General features: G+C 44.4%; 1 protein-coding gene across 1 annotated transcript in view; it reads left to right on the top strand.

Annotated features, from left to right (window-relative positions):
- Positions 1-3,378: 3,378 nt before the first annotated feature.
- Positions 3,379-19,562, top strand: part of G9a (histone-lysine N-methyltransferase G9a) — a 159,225-nt gene continuing 143,041 nt past the window's right edge. The window contains exons 1-2 of the mRNA XM_075670611.1: positions 3,379-3,504; positions 6,919-7,491. Of these exons, the coding sequence (XP_075526726.1) occupies positions 6,930-7,491 (562 nt within the window). The 5' untranslated portion in view covers positions 3,379-3,504; positions 6,919-6,929. The remainder of the gene's footprint in view (positions 3,505-6,918; positions 7,492-19,562) is intronic.

Genomic DNA, 19,562 nt, shown 5'->3' with positions numbered 1-19,562 from the left:
CTGGAATGAGATCCCTGCTTTGGCATCGCCTGTTTCGGGCACAATGACTGGAATGCGAGGATGATCCCTAGGCGGTCGCATCGCCGCAGTCGCGCCTGGAAACACCTGGCGATGAGTGTTGCGGCGACGACGATCGGGCCAAAATGTCTGCCGCCCCGCCGCAGTCGCGCCGGCAAAACCACGTGTCGCAGGCGAAACGCAACACCATGTTAGACAGGCAGATAGACACTCGTTGTCTCATGACAAAGAACGATCCCCTTTAATGTACCGTCGTGAAATATATACGCAGCCAGAATGATCACATGACTTTTGTGAGAACTTGTGTAAAGGAAATGAAAGCACAGCGCTTATCTCAGTGCTTGTCAGTGGCACAAGCGGGCACAGTGCGTATCAGGATGACATCACACGTAAAACGCCAGAACTTATTTTTAAGAATTTACCCCGAGAGAACTGTAATTGTCGCTATAAGATTGAATTGGGTAAAAAGGGGTCATGGGGGATGGCGAGTGTTATGGCCAATCAGCATGTGAAGTTAAATGTGTGTTCTTAAATTCTAAAATTTCTCCAGCAAGTGCTTGAAAGTGTGAGTCGGTCGTTATTCGCTGTTTCAAAGTGCCCCAAGATAATTGTGCATGTCATCAAATTCACAATTAGTGTAGATAGGGTGCCACATTAAGTGTGATGTGTAAAAAAGTTTAACATTCCTGGCCTAATTATGATCGTTGGAAATAGTTATTGCATACTCGTCTTCTGCCTATTTTCATGCGTTCCACGAGGCAAGATCGATAGCTTTCCCCGATGACCTCGGCGAATTAAACGAAGAACTTAGCTTGTTTAGTATTAGGAGAAAGCTTGGAGGTGCGTGTGGAGGTGTAGGCAATGCTTAGAGTATGTGGATCAACTGCGGCATTTCCAGTAAATTACTTACGCAAGCGCTCCAGAACGTTATAAATATGTTTTACAAACGGCGCAGAATTTAGCCCGCCGTCCTAGCTATACCCGATCTATAACTGCCACCGAGATGCATGCCGGGTGAAATGTACATGTGGGTGCATAAATTACATCCTATGTAAAAAAAAAAACCGCTTTGTCAAGCGTTTGAATTTCCTTTCTTTAACGCGGCTAGCCCGGACGATTGTCGTTGTGTGGCAAATATACACCCCAAATAGTGTACATTTGCTTAAAAATGTACACTCTTAAAACGGTTGCACCCTTTGGGGTGTGTATTTGTCCCACAACAATAATCGTCATGTGCCTTGCTGGCGTTTCCTTTCTTGAAAACTCGGCTCTGGCTACCGTTCCTGTCGAGAATGCTGCGTCACACTGATTACGCGCATGCCGTTCGTGACTGGGAAGTACCGGGCTCGCAGCGTTAAAGAAAGGAAACGCGGGCAAGACAGATGACGATTATTGTTGTGGGACAAGATACGCCCCAAAGGGTGTAAATTCTCTAAGAGTGTACACTCTAAAAAGTGTACACCCTTTGGGGTGTATATATGCCACACGACGATAATAGTCATCTGCCTTGCTTGCGTTTCCTTACTTGAAAACGCCGCGCCCGGTATACTTTCCTGTCGAGAATGCTGCGTCACACTGATAAGGCGCATGTCGTTCGTTACTGGCAAGTACCGGGCTCGCAGCGTTAAAGAAAGGAAATGCGGACAAGAGAGATGACGTTTATCGTTGTGTGGCAAGATTTGACTCAAAGGGTGTAAACTTTTCTTATACACTCTTAGAAAATTTTACACCCTTTGGGGCGTATCTTGTCCCACAACAATAATCGTCATCCGCGCTGCCCGCGTTTCCTTTCTTTAACGCTGCGTGCCCGGTACTTTCCAGTCACGAACGACATGCGCCTTATCAGTGTGACGCAGCATTCTCGACAGGAAAGTAGCGAGCGCCGCGTTTTCAGGAAAGGAAACGCGAGCAAGGCAGATGACGATTATTGTTGTGGGAGAAATATACACCCCAAAGGGTGCAACCGTTTTAAGAGTGACAGAGTGTATCGCCATGTGTCTTGCTCGCATTTCCTTTCTTTAAGAGGAAGCTTTAGCTCCGGATACCGACGCGGCCTATTCAGATACATGTAAAACGCAGAAACGCTTTTCTGAGATAACTCCTGGACCGATTTTAATGAAGTTCGTTGCGTTTGAGAGACAGTTAAGTTCTAGTGACTGTTGGAAGCTGAATTTCGATTTAGGGCCTGAACTTTGTTAAAAGAATAAATTAAATTATGGGGCTTTACTTGCCAAAACCACTTTCTGATTATGAAGCACGCCGTAGTGGAGGACTCAGGAAATTCCGGCTACCTGGGGTTCTTAAACGTGCACCTGAATATAAGTACACGGGTGTTTTCGCCCCCATCGAAATGCGGCCGCCGTGGCCGGAATTCGATCTCGCGACCTCGTGCTCAGCAGCCTAACGCCATAGCCACTGAGCAAACACGGCGGGTTAAAAGAATTTTGAATAATTTGAAAGTTCGAAAAAAAAATTGAAGCACTAAGTTTACAGATTAATAGCTCTGCATCAAGAACAGATATCGCGGTTCTGTAAACGGCATCCATTAGATAATTCAAAGCGGACTACGTGAATTTGTTACGTACGTTGTGTACAAGGGTTCTGCGAAAGTTGTATTCCCAAAATTTTTTTCCGCATTCATGTGTAACATATCAATTTTGTCTGCTTTAGATGTACTATCAGATGCAATTCACAGAATTGTCATATCATTTTTTATTGCTGAGTTACAGAGTGTTAAACTTGATAATTTCGTTTTATGAAAATTTTCGATTTTTGCCGATATTTAATAAAATATTGGAGGCCTCAATCAAACATTCGAAACCAACAGTCACTAGATTTTAAGTTTTTCTTTTAAATGCAACAAACCTCGTCAAATTTGGTGCATTTGGTTGCCGAGAAAAACGAATTCTCCTTTTACATGTATTTAGATAGGACCACCCGAGCTAAAGCTTCCTCTTGGCTTCCTCTAAGCTACGTGAGGTACTAAATTCTTTTAGAGTGTGTATTTATTGGCTGCCTTCTGTCATGACATCACGCATACCCGACTGATGTGAAAATCAGGGACAGACTTCATAAGATACGAAACCGAAACTGGTTGAGCGCTCTGAGGCTTCTTATTTTTTTCTAGGGTTTCGAGATCCTTTCGAGAAGTTAAAATAAAAAGAGGTAAAACAGAATGTGCCTGTACCCCCTAATAAGTGCGCTCCGTTACGGATCATTGCTATGACAGTATGGCTTGTTTTACGCCTTTGCATAGTTTTTGGCGAAACGCATCTGCAAAAGCATTGCGTTCGAGATCAGCGATCGCTGTGCGCTGGATTTGGACGCATCTAGTCCCCAAGCAATAACCGCAGTTCGTAACACTGCATTCATGGTCAAGCCAAGCGCTACCAGCGGCGTTCGCTGCGAACTGCAAGCTACTTTGGTTTGCGTTGGACGACGCGGCGAGTCAACCGGTGACCGGCTCGAAAACTGAAATCAATTCTGGTGCGCTTGGCAGTCTTTGGCATAGCTATTTAGAACAACAAAATGTTAGACCTTTGTCCCTGGAATATTGTTTATGGCAGGCATGCAACAAAACAGCAGTTATGTATTTAACGTGGAGCGCGGGAATTCCGCGCCTCCCGAAAACCTTATCAGCGTAAAACAAATGGTTTTCCAACTTGTGTTAATTTACGTTTAGCCTGTGTGTGAGCCCTGAACAGCTCTATTTTTAAAGATAGCGTAATTGTTATCTTGTTAGCATTAAGATAAGGCATGTTTATAATAGAAGCCGCATGACCTGCATGAAATTGCCGCGTATTGCATGGTGTGAGGCATTAGATTAATTTGGCGCGCGTGCTTGCTTCCTTTGCGTTTGTCCGAACATATTTATAACGGGTGCCGCATGACCTGCATAAAATTGCCGCGTATTGTACGTAGTGTGGCATTAGTATAGCGCGCCTAAACGATCGCGCTTGCTTCCTTTGCTGTTCGAGCATATATATAACAAGAGCCGGATGACCTTCACATAAATTGCTGCGTATTGCACGTAACCAGGCATTAGATTAATATAGTTCGTCTAAAAGATAGTGCTTGCTTCCATTGCTGTTGTCTGTAAACGTGCATGACAAGTCCGTGCTTTGCGATTGTGAGCGCCCCTGAGGTGTGTTACCTTTATTGCGAGTTTCTCACTCGACGTAAGCGCAGCAAGTAACAACTGCAAATGATAGGCTGCTCCACAGTGCACTTGCTGTGTAGACATACTACTAAATGTACATAATTCCTGCACTCTGTATGAAGTTTCTGATCCCCTAGGATTTTTATGTTGTGGTTTTGACAGTGGACTTTCACTTGCGTTTGTGCGTATGGTATTGCAATATCTTGAAGTCAAACGAACTTTCAGCATTGTATTGCAAGGTAAATGAACAGGAATTATGATTGTTTTGTTACTGCTTTTCCCTCTGGAAGTAAAGCACGTTTTCATGGATACCTGCTACTACCATTAGAGAGCTTTAGGGTAAAAGACGCAAGTGGGCTTGCATGCCTAAGAACCCAGAGTCTACTTGGGTTTTGCTGGGACCGAAGCAGTTTGCGTACACAAGTGGAACATAAGCTTTCTGTGTTCTGTAACCTAGAACCGTCTATCGTCATGTTTGGACAGGTGCTATCTGGGCACTCTGTCTGTTGTCTTGGAGTAGAGGTTTGTGAATATTTGAAACCGTCGAATAACGAATCAAACAGTGTCCTATTTGATTTGGTCTTTGAATCGAACAGTCACTATTTGTAAATGCGAATATTTTACTAATAGATTTCAGTGCTTGAAGACGTCAACTGTGGCCAAATAAACATAAAATTGGAGGAAAAATATGGTAAATTTTCATCCCTGCGGGCGTAGTATAGACATAAAACATGAGAACTGCATAATGGGGCAGGCTACGTCACTTAGGTAGCCATACTTTACAGGCTGTGCAGCGATCATTCGCACTCTCAGAAGAAATGCGAAGAAACTACTTGTTTGCTCCTAAAGCTCCGTTTATGCTTTTAATAAAGACTGCTTTGTGTAATGACAGAAACTTGCTAACCCTAAGAAAACTGGGATGGGAACATTGTTTTGTATTAATTGGGATAACAACTTTTCATTATTCTAAAAATACTTGATATTGGTTTTGCTTGCGACACTATTCGATTCGGTCTCAAAAATCAGTGTTCCTGAATTCCTATCTTGGAGTGAAATTTGGTTTAAATAAATATTTATGTCTATTTGATGAACAAATTGCAAATTTTGGTGAAGTTGGCTGCCATGGAAAGCCGCTTTCCAACCAAAAACTCTTGTCAATATACTTATTTTTGCATAAATTTCAAAGCTAAGTGATAATGGCATCTGGTGCCCATTAGCTCATTCTTACTTTCATTGGTTAGAGTTCGAAAATGTAATGGACTATTTTGCAGGCTTTGCACAACAAGTACAGGAGAACTAAACTCTGACATCAAATTTCAAGGTTGGTTTATGGGGGAAAAAAGAAGTGGTTGGGGGGGTGGGGTGAAGGCTGATCCTAGCTATGCATTCCTCGTGCTTTTCCCCAGCAGCTGACTTGCTTGTAAATTGTTGCATCCAAAACGGGAATGGAAGTAGACAAGGAAGCTTGTTTGTTACAGCAATATTTCTGAGTCTCTTATAATTGGTGTGCCAGTGTTGCTTTTCTTATGTTCTTTAAAGTTTATTTTTTTGGTGTCTCCCTTCATGTTTTCACTTTTTGAAAGGTTGATGTAGCCTGTTTTCTTAAGGGCATTGCTTGGTTGATACCTGATATTGTATTACTTTATTTTACTGTATTCCGAGGCATGCCAGGAAAACCACTGAAATGTATATAGGGTCTACTTTTATGCATGTATAAGCACAAAAGTTTCATCGTGCTGGTTTTTGTGTATTAGAGGTGTGCTATGCATTAGGAAGAGCATTGCAAATATTTTTATATAAGGTTATTGGTTACATACAGTTGGAAATAAGTGTTGCCTCAATGGTAGCTGAAACATTTGAATAAGGGAAGCTACTGAAGTAAACACCTGTTACAGGGCAGAGCATACAAGGTCCAGATAATAGGGATTTGACTACACAGTTCGTTGTTTCTGTGGTATTGCAAGAATAAATTTTACTTCTCATTTTTGTTTACAAATTTAGATAAAATGAACAGGTCCAAATGCTTTGAAAAAACAAATGTGCTCCCTTTGTAGCTTATGTGATTGTGAATACCTTCTGTGTGATTCCTCGTTGCTCAGAACTTGCAGAACATCTAAACCGCAAGGTGTTTTTAAAAAACCGTAGTCTGGTTTAATTATGAGTTGTGGTGCTGCATTGTAACATGTTCTTTAATGTCATGGCTCGTATTTGCTGTGTTATGGCAGTAAAAGTTATCCTAATGATTTCTACCATACTTGTACACAAGTAATTGTGGCAACTTAGCTGTAATGGCCTGAAAATTTTTTGTGCTTCCGAAAAGAGATTTAAGAAACCACAACACTTATTTTAAATTGTTTATAATGTTATTAGCCATCTGCATTGCTTTGCTGGTACTAATGGCTTAATGAATTTTTCTTGTCACTAAGCTGTATTTTCTTTAATGCAGCCATAACCTTCTGTAACCGGCCCTTTATTTTAGTCACAATATTAACAGAGTTGGATAATTATTACATTTCTGAGTAAATCACTCTGATTTAAATACAGTTGTTTTGTATAGAGTGTTGTAATATATATTGAGCATTGTAGTTTTACTAGCTTAGGTGAGGGAAAAGAGTTTTGTTTCTATTTCTGCACAAGCAGCGCAATGAAGTTTGACGTAAGTGCCAAAAGGTTTTGTTTTTTGGGCCGGAGGAGTAATAGAGGAAGTGGCCTCAGCAGCAGAGTGCTATGCTACTGTACAGGTGCCTGCAGCATGGGTGGAGGCCGAGCCCGCAAAGGCGGCAGCAACGGTGGGGGAGCGGAAGAGGCGCCAGCACGGGCCAAAATGAGTGCTCCTGGAGAAGCACAGCAGGTGGCCCTGGTACGGGTGAATACGGCGAGGAAATCCTTTCCTGCCGCTTGTGAGACCCACAAGAAGCACAGGAAAAGGTTCTTTCGTGGAGGCACCTATGGTCTATACCTGAGTGTCTCTCGACGCAAACGGCGTCACCGCAAGGCCGGCTCAGACGAAAGTGGGACTTCTATGGATGGGGAGGCAACTGCACCTGAAACGGGCAAGGAGAACAGCTGCCCTGCACCATCAGCAGAGGCTCCAGCAGAGGAAAGTGCCAGTGAGGGAAACTCTCAGAATGGGGTCCAGCCTGGGGAGGGCTCTGCTGGTTGGGGCCATGATTCAAGCATTGCTTCTAGTGTCAAAAGTCGACAGCGAGTGAAGCGGCGCCTAATGGATGACCATGTTGATGTTGATGAAGTGAGCCTCTGCTCATCCAGCAGTCCACCTGACGGAGCTGGCAAGAAAGTTCCTCCACGCAAAGGTGGGTATCTATGAAGGTGCATTGCTACCCACCACAGGTGCTATCCTTGTGGTCGTATGGTCATCAAGTAAAATGCAGTCTTAGGCACATTAAGGACTGTTATAAAATATAACGCCAGGCTTGCTGTCAAGAATGTTCATTACCCTTGTCATTACAGTCATTAGCTTTGTTTGCCTACATTTAGTTTATGGTCTGGAGCACTGTTATTTTTTTCTGAATCCAATAGGTGCTAGAATATTTCTTCTTTATTGTGCAAGGAAGCCTCTTTACTCTGCACAAGGAGAAATAAAAACATACCATAGATGTTTTTTTATCGCTACAATCTGCCTGCTTTTGTAAAAAAGGCCTGTTGAGCAAATTTAAATGTCATTAGAGAATTTTAGGTTTTGTGCACCCAAAGTAAAGGGACGCAAACTGCAGGGTGTAAAAAAAATACAAAAATGTGTGCAAAAGAATGTAAAAAGAGTACAAAAGAGGACTAGCAGGGCGCGGGGCTTGGTTACATAGAGGGTGTGGGGTTATTCGCTGTTTTAAAACTCCCTCCCATGTCTACTTGAACTTACTTCAATTCTTATTCTCTGTATTTAGTTGTAAATCACAATTTCAATGGTGTAACAGCTTTCATAGATATAATGCTCCCTTTATTCGTGTATTTTATTAAGAGGAGCAAATAGGCAGATAGCATGGTGTAATGAAAGGGAGCAACATACCAGTCAAGGTAGCGATGCTACTGCACACTTTGCGAAACTAACGTATTTGAGGACTGCGCGGGATTGGGCTGAACTGAAAGCCCGGGCCCGAGTCGAGTGAGGAAGTTTTTATGTGGCTCCATGCCAGGCTCAGGCCTAGGTGCTTCGGGCTCAGGTCAGGCACATGCTTCAGTTGGGCCTGCATTAGGCGCAGTCATCGTATTTGCAACTTCGTAAAACTGTCAACTGTAAAAGTTGCTGACATTGCAGAATTTTGGGTCAGTGGCATCTGTCGGCCTACAGAAATGCACAATAATGATTTGCAGTGCTAAAAGACTGAGACAAAGAAATAGGGATGACACGAGTGCTGTCTCTCAACTGATGATTTATTGGGAACATATGTGCCGGATAAATATACAACAACAACGAAAAAAAAAGGGGAAAAACTGAAAAGTGTGGTGACAAATTCGGCGGTCATATGGCCGTAGTGCAGTTAAGTGTTGTCTAGAAAGGCAAACTGTTCAGCTAGAGTGATACACGGCTGGCTCACTCAAGAAATTTCATGGGCGTGCCTCTTAAGAATGGAAGTGCTTGTGAAATCTGGCAAGCTGTCATGGGAGCGACAGTGATTTGATAAATGAGAGCTGGGTAAATGAGAGTTGATAAGTGAGAGCAAACTGAAATGTTCCCTGAACTAGTTTGGCCTATTTAAGCCTTGGCACAAGAAAGTGGGACTTTCTAAATGGCACCCATACAGCAGTGTGTAAAGCTGGTGGTGTGGTACACTGTACATATGTTACCCTGAGAAGCCAACAACTTGTCTAGCAGATGTATGAGCGGCCTCACTGCCTGCTTTTCTCTGAATGACTGCACAAACGCTAACGAGCTTGATTTTTTTTGCCGGGAAGGCATTAAAGGCTGTTTTGAAGAACTTTAAGCCTGCGACTATAATTGTTGCCAGTGTAAAAAAGCATGCCTTCTCCATGTTGTCTTATCTCGGGTTGGAGCGGCATGCAGTGGCCGTCAAGGCAGCAAAGGCCAATCAAGAAATATTTTTCACCGCCATAACTCACATACCGGATGACCGTTTCAGAGCTATCGTTATGGCACGCGACTCGTGGCAGCATGCTTTATCTGAGTATCTGTATGGCATTTGCACATATTGTCCATATTGGATTCTTTTGCAAACACCTTTAGTGCGGAACTTCGGATTAATTTTTACCACTTGGGGCTCTTTAATGGGTACCTAAGTATAAGCAACGAAGCGTTTTTTTTTTTTTCATTTTCCCCCTATCGAAATGTGGACGATGAATTAGACAGATTTATCATAGTGTCATGGGCACCAAACAGAACACACATAAGAAGGGGACGGACAGCAGTGCTAGACATATATTTGCTAGACAGCATGAAGTTATATGTATTTCATTGCTATGGCGTTGAACAGATGGGACACCAGATTGAGTAGTGGAAGGCTAAAAAAAAAGGGCTCCCTAGACTGTCTTCACTTGGCTAAATTATTTTTCGTAATAACAGCCACAAGCACAAGTAGTGAAAGTAATTTCCGTGAAACAGGTTACATTTTTCAAGAGCAGAAGACAAGCTTAAAAAAGAGTTGTTGGAGGATCTTTTGTTTCTGCACAAGGAATATTTAGACTTCTGGCGGTCTTAAATAAAGTACTGCCTTACCTGTGGAGATAGTAATGCAAGAATAAATATCGAACACATTTTAGACACTTTGTTAGAGCAATGAAGTAATTCATTAATGCAGTAGCAAATAAATTCTGAAATATATGTCCACAAATTTTGTTGTGTCCTAAAGCATAGTGCAACTTGCTACTGGTTTTAATTTAATTTCTTCATTTTTGTTCAAGCAAGTTGAATAATGTGGCATTGCTTCCTGCATAATTAGTTCAACGTACTTTAATTCAGACGTTTAACTATCCTTAGATAAATACTCCAAACTAACATGAACACTGCAAAAACTTGCAGTGTTCTTGAAGGAGGTGTTGTAAATAAAACATAACACAGAAAGAAAATCAATATTTCATTTTCCTTTTGAACAATGTTTTTAATGTTAAATAGCATAGCAATCACGTTCATTGACTTGTATTGATTCTTTCTGGCATTACATGGGTTCACTGGGAATTAGCATGAATGAAGAAGTATAACATCTTAAAAGCCAATAACAGCAGAATTTCACTTTGACTAAGCTGGTTATAAATGAGTAGCTATACTATAGTCTGAAGCAATCTTGGCAAAGCTGCAGGGCTGGCAATTGTTTAATTTTGTTGTTAGCAGCCTTTTAATAGATTTGATGACATTGTAGCACCAGCAGACAAGGACAAAAGGGAGACATTGACACCAGGATGTGCATCGTGGTGTCTACTTCTCTCTTTTGTCCTTGGTGCTAAAACATTGTTCAAGTTCGTATACCAACACGCCTAACACACAGCACTGCTTTTAATAGTGCCTAAGCAGGTGATGTGTGCACCTGTTGGTTAACGGCTATGAAAATGTTACGGGGTTAAAAACAGTCAGACTTGTATTTACAGAATATTTACAATGATTATATCAGCTGACAAGATGGTAGCCCGCGTGCGAAGCCCAGAACATTGTCTTCTTCTGACGATGATTAAAACATCTTCTTCGTCAGCGTGTCACATGACCCCCGACGGCTGAAGCAGCGGCTCGGTGCTGGTTAGGAGGCGGGCGAGTGATACAACTTAAGATGCGTGATGTGGACCACGTCGGAGTGATGCGGAGCCACGGTTGGCTCAAGAGGGGCGATTTCGTACGTGACGTCAGTTACTTGACGCAAGACACGGTAAGGGCTGGAGTAGCGTGACAGTAACTTCTCCAAGAGGCCAACGCATCGCGATGGTGACCAAAGGAGAACCAGGCGCCCGGTGTGTAATGGACGTCACGATGGCGGGAGTCATATAAGCGCCGCTGATTGTCCTGCGACTCCACAAGTCAACGTCAAGCAATATGGCGTGCTTCTTGTGCTTTGTGGATGGCTTCACGGGCGTACTCGGATGTGGAATCAGACTTGCAGGCAGAACGTTGTCGAAAGGTAACATAGGGTCACGGCCAAACAAGAGGAAGAATGGAGAGAAGCCTGCAGTATCATGGCGAGATGAATTATAGGCGAAAGTAACGAACGGCAGTGCAATGGGGGGGGCCAGTCGCGATGGTCATCGGAGACACATGGACAGCATGTCAGTAAGGGTGCGGTTAAGGCGCTCGGTTAGATCGTTCGTTTGTGGATGGTAAGCAGTAGCAAGTTTGTGTTTAGTCGCGCACGAGTGTAGACTGTCATTAACAACTTTAGAAAGAAAGTAGCGGCCTCGGTCGGTGAGGAGCTGTCGAGGGCCGCCGTGGTGAAGGATGACGTTTTCTAGGAGGAAGTCGGCGACATCTGTTGCACAGCATGTCGGAAGAGCCCGTGTGATTGCATATCGGGTGGCGTAGTCTATTGCTACAGCAATACACTTGTTTCCCGAAGCAGACGTGGGGAAAGGTCCTAAAAGATCAACACCTACATGGAAGAATGGTTCTGATAGTACGTCAAGTGGTTTAAGGCAACCAGCAGGGAGTGTGGTCGGCTTTTTGCGTCGTTGACAGAGATCACACGCAGCGACATAACGGCAGATGTCATGGTATAGACCAGGCCAAAAGAAGCGCCGACGAACGCGGTCATAAGTCCGTGACACGCCAAGGTGACCTGCAGTCGGTACATCATGAAGCTGGGCGAGAACAGTCTGAAGCAGATGCTCAGGCACAACGAAGAGTCGGGCAGGGCCGTCCGGGCACATGTTAGAGCGGTACAGTATACCATCTTGAAGTTCAAACATGCGAAGGGAAGGCTCGGGCATCATTGAAGTGAGCTGTTGAATAAGATGTTGCAAGGAGGGGTCCCGACGTTCGGCTCCAATGTCGCGAAAAGCAGCCAGGGAGAGAATGGTGACAGATATGCCGACTGCAGAAATGTCAGGAGGGTCGACAGGATGGTGCGACAAGCAGTCCGCATCTTGGTGTAACAGGCCGGTCTTGTATACAACTGAATAGTTGTATTCTTGAAGGCGAAGAGCCCAGCGGCCATGGCGCCCTGAAGGATCTTTGAGGGACGAAAGCCAACACAGAGCGGGGTGATCAGTGATGACTGAATTGGCGGCTGTACAAATAGGGGCGGAATTTACCCACTGCCCAAACGAGAGCCACTCACTCACGTTCGGTGATAGAATAATTGCTCTCCGCAGAGGAAAGAAGGTGGCTGGCGTAGGCAATAACACGTTCTCGCCCTTGTTGTTTCTGTGCCAAGATAGCTCCAATACTGTGGCCACTGGCATCGGTGCGGGCTTCTGTTGGAGCTGAGGCGTCAAAGTGAGCGAGAATGGGCGGGGACGTAAGCAGCCCAATCTGCTCGGTGAAAGCACCAGCTTGCTCAGGGCCCCAAATGAAATGCAGCGTCTTTCTTGAGGAGCTGATTGAGAGGGCGCGCAACGTTCGCAAAATTTCAAACAAACAGATGGAAGTAGGAGCAAAGGCCTAAGAAGATGCGAACATCCTTGGCACATGTTGCACGGGAAAGTCTTTGACTGCCCGTATTTTATTGTGATCAGGGCGTACACCAGAAGAATCAATGAGATGCCCAAGCACAGAAATTTCACGACGACCAAAGTAGCACTTGGATGAATTTAGTTGTAGCCCCGCCTGACGAAAAACAGATAGGATCGTCGACAGGCGCTCGAGGTGTGTCGCAAAAGTCGGAGAAAAAAATGATCACGTCGTCCAGGTAACAGAGGCAGATGGACCACTTGAAACCGTGTGGGAGGGCTTCCATCATTCGTTCAAATGTGGCTGGGGCATTACATAAACTGAAAGGCATCACTTTGAACTGATACAGGCAATCGGGAGTAATAAAAGCTGTCTTCTCGCGGTCCATGTCATCGACGGCAGTTTGCCAGTAGCCGGAGCGAAGGTTGATGGACGAAAAATATTGTGCTCCATGCAGGCAATCCAGGGCATCGTCACTGCGTGGTAGCGGATAGATGTCTTTCTTTGTTACCTTGTTGAGGTGTCGATAATCTACGCAAAATCGCCAACTGTTGTCCTTCTTTTTAACTAGTACAACAGGGGATGCCCATGGGCTGCAAGAAGGTTCGATGATGTCTCGTGAAAGCATCTTGTCAACTTCGTGTTGGATGATATGTCGCTCAGTAGGCGAGATGCGGTAAGGTCGCCGATGGATTGGGCTCGCATCACCGGTGTTTATTCGATGTTTTACAACAGATGTTTGTCCTAGAGGGCGTTCTCTATGGTTGAATATGTCCCAGTATGAGGCAAGGAGGCAATGTAGTTCTTGAGCACACTGGGGAGGAAGGTCGGGAGCAATCATTTTTGTTAGGGCATTCAAATCTGAAGGGACAGGGGGCGAAGCAAACGTTGAACATGACGAGCTGTCACAAGTTAAAGCTGAAATGTGGTAGTCTCTGGCTGGCGTTATTTGCGCCAGGGATATTCCGCGTGGGAGTACTTGTGTACAGAGTCCAAAGTTCACAAGCGGAAGGCAGGATGTGTTGTCTGAAATGGTAACGACGGTGTGAGGGAAAGTGACGTTATGCGAGAGCAGGACATCCGGATTAGGAGATACGATGTAGTCACCGTCTGGGACAGGTGGAACGGGGGAGACACTTATGTAGGTAATGGCACGGTGAGGGAGGCGAATATGCTCTGTGGAACATAACCGTATCGGAGCACTACCGGGAGGGTCAATAGCAGCAAGTAGAGCGAGTTGCACAACACCAGCAGAACAGTCTATCAAAGTGGAATGTGTCGACAGAAAGTCAAGGCGTAGGATGAGGTCATGAGGGCAGTGCTGCTCTAGTACATAAAATAAAACAAGTATGATGTCCGGCGACACTCACGCCAGCCGGACACATGCCAATAACGGCTAGTGTTCCACCGTCGGCGACTTGGACCACAGGCGAAGGGGCAGGAGTGAGGACTTTCTTGAGACGATTCCGAAGCTGAGAATTCATCACAGATACGTGCGCGCCAGTGTCAATCAGTGCCGTGACAGGTACACCATCCACGTTCACGTTAATAAGGTTCCGATGTGTGGGCAAGGTCAAAAGAGGATTTTTGCGTCGGGTCGGTTTGGCAGCATCACCTCCAGGTGCTGCACCTGTTAGTTTTCCGGAAGGGTGTGCCAGAAGGAACTAAGGGACGATGATCGGCGAGATGGGGGCGATCGGGAGAAGCGGCGACGTGGCGAAGGAGAGCGGCTAGAGCGGGTAGGACGAGAAGTGTCGCCAGAATTTGCTGGCTGCGTTTGCGGGGCGAACCGGGGAGCAGCATGAGGGCTGTGGGATGGGTGGTAGGACCAGGGGGTCGAATTCCACGAAGACCGGCAGTCACGTGAAATATGGCCGATACAACCACAAGTGAAGCATATACGCCTGTCGTCTGGCGTACGCCATTCGGCCGGGTTGCGATACCGCGTTGGGGCATTCAGGCTGCAGGTGCGTATGACAGTGCTGGACGGAGTGTAGTCAGGCTGATTAACTGAGCAGACGTTGGTCAAGCCAACATTGGCTAATTCTTGGCGCACGACGGACTGTATCAACGAGACGGTCGCCTGGCAATTGTCGGGGCCATGGGTTGGGGTCGTGACAGGAGATGCGGCTTCTATTTCACGTTGGATGACATGGAGGATGTCATCAGAGCGATTGGGTGTGGGCGGACTGCGGATGTCTTTGCAGGTGGACGTAGCAGCCGTGCTGGGAAGGCGGGGAAATGGCTGAGCAATGCGGTGACTCTTGGCTTCTTCGAACCGCCGGCATTCGGTAATGATGGCTTGCACAGTGAAAGAATTCTTGAAGACAAGGAGATGGAAGGCATCATCTGCTATGCCCTTAATGACATGTGCAGCCTTATCTCGTTCGGACATCTTCGGATCCACTTTGCGGCACAGAGCAAGCACGTCCTGGATGTACGTGAGATAGGATTCTGTGCACGTCTGGACACGCGAAGCGAGGTCTTCTTGGGCGGCGCGCTGACGTACAACTGGCTTGCCAAACAAATCCTTGAGTTTCTGTTTACAAATGTCCCAGCTGGTAAGTTCCTCCTCGTGGGTCTGAAACCAGACGCGTGCCGTGCCCACAAGGTAAAATGTCAGATTCGCGAGCATGATGGTTTGGTCCCAGTGGTTGCTGGCGCTCACCTGCTCATATAGTTGAAGCTAGTCTTCAACATCAGTGTTATCGGTGCTAGAAAAGGTTCCTGGGTCGCGGGGTTGGGCTAGAATGACGGTGGGCGTTGGTGCCGACGGGCCCGAAGCATCGTCGCCTTGAGCTGGCATTGTAGATGCAGCCAAGGAGTGCCCGCTGCGTAAATCCGTCTTGATAAGGATCCCGCAACCTCCACCAAAAATGTTACGGGGTTACTGGAGACTTGGAGACTGACAAAGAAGCTTGAGAACAAGTTAGGGACCACGCAAGGAGTGATGGAACGAAGAATGCTAGGCATAACTTTAAGAGACAGAAAGAGAGCGGTTTGGATCAGAGAGTAAATGGGTATAGACGATATTCTAATAGACATCAAGAGAAAAAAATGGCGCTGGGCAGTTCATGTAATGCGCAGATTAGATAACCGTTGGACCGTTAGGGTGAGAGAATGGGTACCAAGAGAAGGGAAGCGCAGTAGAGGATAACAGAAGACTACGTGGAGCGACGACATTAAGATATTTGCGGTAGCTAGTTGGAATCAGTTGCAGGACAGGGGAAATTGGAGACCGCAGGGAGAGGCCTTCGTCCTGCAGTGGATGTAAATAGGTTGATGATGATTATGATGATGTGCAGTTTTTCTGTTAGACACAGTTCTTTAGTGGTACCAAACTGTTGCTGCAAAGTTTGTGGAATTGGTATTTTCGAAATTCACATTGACTAAGTATTTGCCTTTAGTGTCCCTTTAACAACCCAAATGTTAAATCAGAAGTACACAGAGCTGAAATTCACTTCCATATTACGAAACACATATACTTGAATTGCTGGCTGAAAAATTGATATTAGAAAAGCTGAATGAAGGAATAGAAATTCCTTGTTCCATGTGGCAATATCATTGCACATGAGTGCTGCCATGGCATGCCACCTGTTTGTATACAATAGAGCTGGAAGAGTTTCTAGCGGCATTGTATTATGGAATTCAGAAAATTGATAAACCAGTGTACTTCAGTTTACATTCCAGCCAATTTTATTCTCTCAAATTCTAGCGTTGTATCTTGCAATGGTTCTTCGAGATTTATGAGTGAGATGAAAGGACCAGCTGTGTGTACAGGAGTAGTCACGTATGCGTACACTGTAATAGCCACACAACTATTTGGCAAATGTAATACAGGCGTTCATATCACACAGTAATGCACAAGCATAATAAACAGGTGATGCACCTTTTTCTTTCTTTTTTACAAGTTGCCAGCAACAACTGAAAAACCTGATATTCAAATATTTTTCTATAGCAAAAAATTTGTGTATGGCTGGTGTCTTGTAAATAACCAAGAACTGGAACATGCTTTGTTCAGGCTGAAGGGCTAATGGGAAGGGCCAGGCTGAGCTGGGCCAAGATTGAAACACTGACCTTGGCTAGGGCAGACCAGCACATGGCACTTTCGGGCTCGGGTCGGGTCCGGGCCAGAAAAAACAGCCAATGTGATGCTCTATAAGACACTCTTACAATAGTATTATGAGAGCATCTTAGACTGCTTTGTTGCTCCCATTCATCACACCTATGTGACGCTGCAAGGCACTTGAGCACTAACTGGGCGCTTCATCTCATGTAGAGAAGGCTTAATTAGTTATGGCAGCGGTGCAGAGTTTTTTTATATTGCGCTTTCCCTAAGGCTTATGCATATAGTTTGTTCACTGGACTACGTACATGCTTAAGTAAACATTTTTATTCTTCTATCAGTTGTCATCTTTCACTGTTTTTATTTCACAGAAAGGTATGTCATTTTACAGGTGCGCAGTTTGGGCAAGCTGGTAATGCATGATTGGGTGTAGGCAGCGCACAATAAATGAGCATGGAAAAAGAAAAGGGAATACATGTAGCACTAACTTTAATTGCTTTTTTTATTGATGTGAACCGTACAGCATTATGTAGGGGTGTTAGTGCATTCTCGACGTGTTGACTTGTCATGGTTTTGGAAATCCTAGTCCTTTTTTGGATAGGCAGTCACTAAGGTGAGGGGGCCCTTTTTTAATTGATCGCATGTTCTGTGCACAGACTTGTGCTAGTTGGTACATATGGTGCATATGTACGGATTCGCAAATATGTTTGCTTATTTCATTCCTAATCTATTTTGAAAAGAAATAGGAAAAGAAATTAAAAAAATAAAGAAATAAGTACTACAAACACACACATGGCTGGAACGAGGGTCTTGCAGCCACAAATTCAGCGTCTTCCTATGGTGCCACTGATCACAAACGAGAAGGGGGGGGGGTATTACACAGGTTCCGTATCAGCTGCTGTTGCCCCGTCACTACAGTGCTGCTACTACAGTGAGGGGCGCTCTCACTATTGTCGCTTCTCTTCCGCTAGCACTAGTGAAGGCTTTGACATGCAAATATCACCAAGCCTAGTTATCATTTCTACTTAAATACACTTCAATAATCTCTGATTGGTTGGTTATGGCCTTTTCCAACAGTGATGGTTTCGTGGTAGTTTGGCTTAAAACTGCACACTTTGTAATGAAGATCTTGAAAGCCACCATTGTTGTTGACGTTATGGTGCTATCTTAGCGGACTGTTTAGACGTTAACCTGTTTGGCTAACATAGGCCGGAAAAAAGGCATGCAATAATAGACATTCTGTGCACAGCCAACAAAGCTGCTTTTGTGAACTTTGTCACAGCCACAATCAGCAGAACAAGAGGTCTTGGTGCCACAGCTTAGCCGCTGTAACGTATTGGATAGATACAGAGCATACAAACATCATATCTGAGTGCGTCGCTATTTGTTTTCAAAGGGTGGGAAACACAGTATGTGGGACCACAGTAAACTTTTGTTTTTCCGTGAATGCAGGTGAAACAATAGGACGTTTTCAACATATTTCTTAAAGGATCTTCTCTGCTAACGAGAACATAGTCAGGATGTTCTGCGGTCACTAAACCCCTAGTTTCTACATTAAAAGAAACATCACTGTGATGTGAACATGACTTTCACATAACATCGGTCAAATATAATTTTACAATGGTCCTTCTATGTGATTTTATTGAGCCAAGTGGAAAGGAAGCAAATTCTTGTTGGAAAATGGCTTGTATAATCGGATGTGAAAGAAATGCTCCCATTGACAAGCATCTCATGTGTTATCTTGAGTGCAACTAAGCATGTCCGAACAAGTGTTAGTACATTGGCAATATCAGGTTCAAAGGAACTGGAACTGCATTCAAGTAAAAACAGTTAGTCTTCAACATACCTAAAAACCTTGATTACTTTTCACTGGCCTAAGCAAGCAGAAATCTTGGTGTCAAGTTGAGCTGAAAGCAAGTCTCTGAGGACCATTGTTAAACGTGATCCAATGCACACTTTTTTTTTGTAGGTAAAGCTCGCCTGTAGGTAAAATAGGGAGGTAATGCAGGGTATCCTGACAATGTTCTGGTTAGCGTAGCAGAAGTCCTTTTCAGAGGAAAATGTGAGGAATCTCCTACTGGCTTCATCTACGACCATGGTAAAACACAAGTTAGGTGTGATTCTACATATTCATGACGTTTCTTACCACTTGAAAAAAATAAAAATAAAAATAATAATCCACTCAGGTGGGAAGGAGGTATGTTCTGCATCCAATAAGCTACAGAGGCTAAGCTGCCTCACAAGAGCAAATTCGTTGGCTATGCAGAGCATGTCATTTATCATGTGCCTCTTTTAGGACCCATAGGGGCCAAACAGGCAGATGTGTGATACTCTCTGAGTATCACAACAATAATGATGGCTTACTAGATCATCATTGCAAAATGTAGGGTTGAAGGCCAAATTTCAATAAAATTATTGTTGAGAAAAGCCGTACGTAACCAGCTAATCAGAGCGATTATTAGCAAAGCTATCAAAATTATAGCTTTGCTTAGTGACATTTGCATGTCTATGCCTTCAGTTGTGTTATCGGAAAAATAATTAGATTTTCTGAGAGCATGATTTGTAAATGGCCCTGAGCATGCACTGGCGATTCCGCATAATGCTGCTGTATTGACGTCAGAAGCAGTAGAAAGACTGTGCTATCTCCTTTTGTTTGTGTTACCTACACCAAGTCACATTGAGTAACCACACTGTTTTCTGCCAGTGTGATGCTTTCTGTATTAGTCTTAACTTTAGTTAAAGTTTATAACGTGTCAAAT

This window comes from Dermacentor variabilis, chromosome 1 (assembly GCF_050947875.1).
Source record: "Dermacentor variabilis isolate Ectoservices chromosome 1, ASM5094787v1, whole genome shotgun sequence".
In the NCBI taxonomy this organism is placed as follows: domain Eukaryota; kingdom Metazoa; phylum Arthropoda; class Arachnida; order Ixodida; family Ixodidae; genus Dermacentor; species Dermacentor variabilis.
This window is presented reverse-complemented; position numbering and strand designations above follow the sequence as displayed.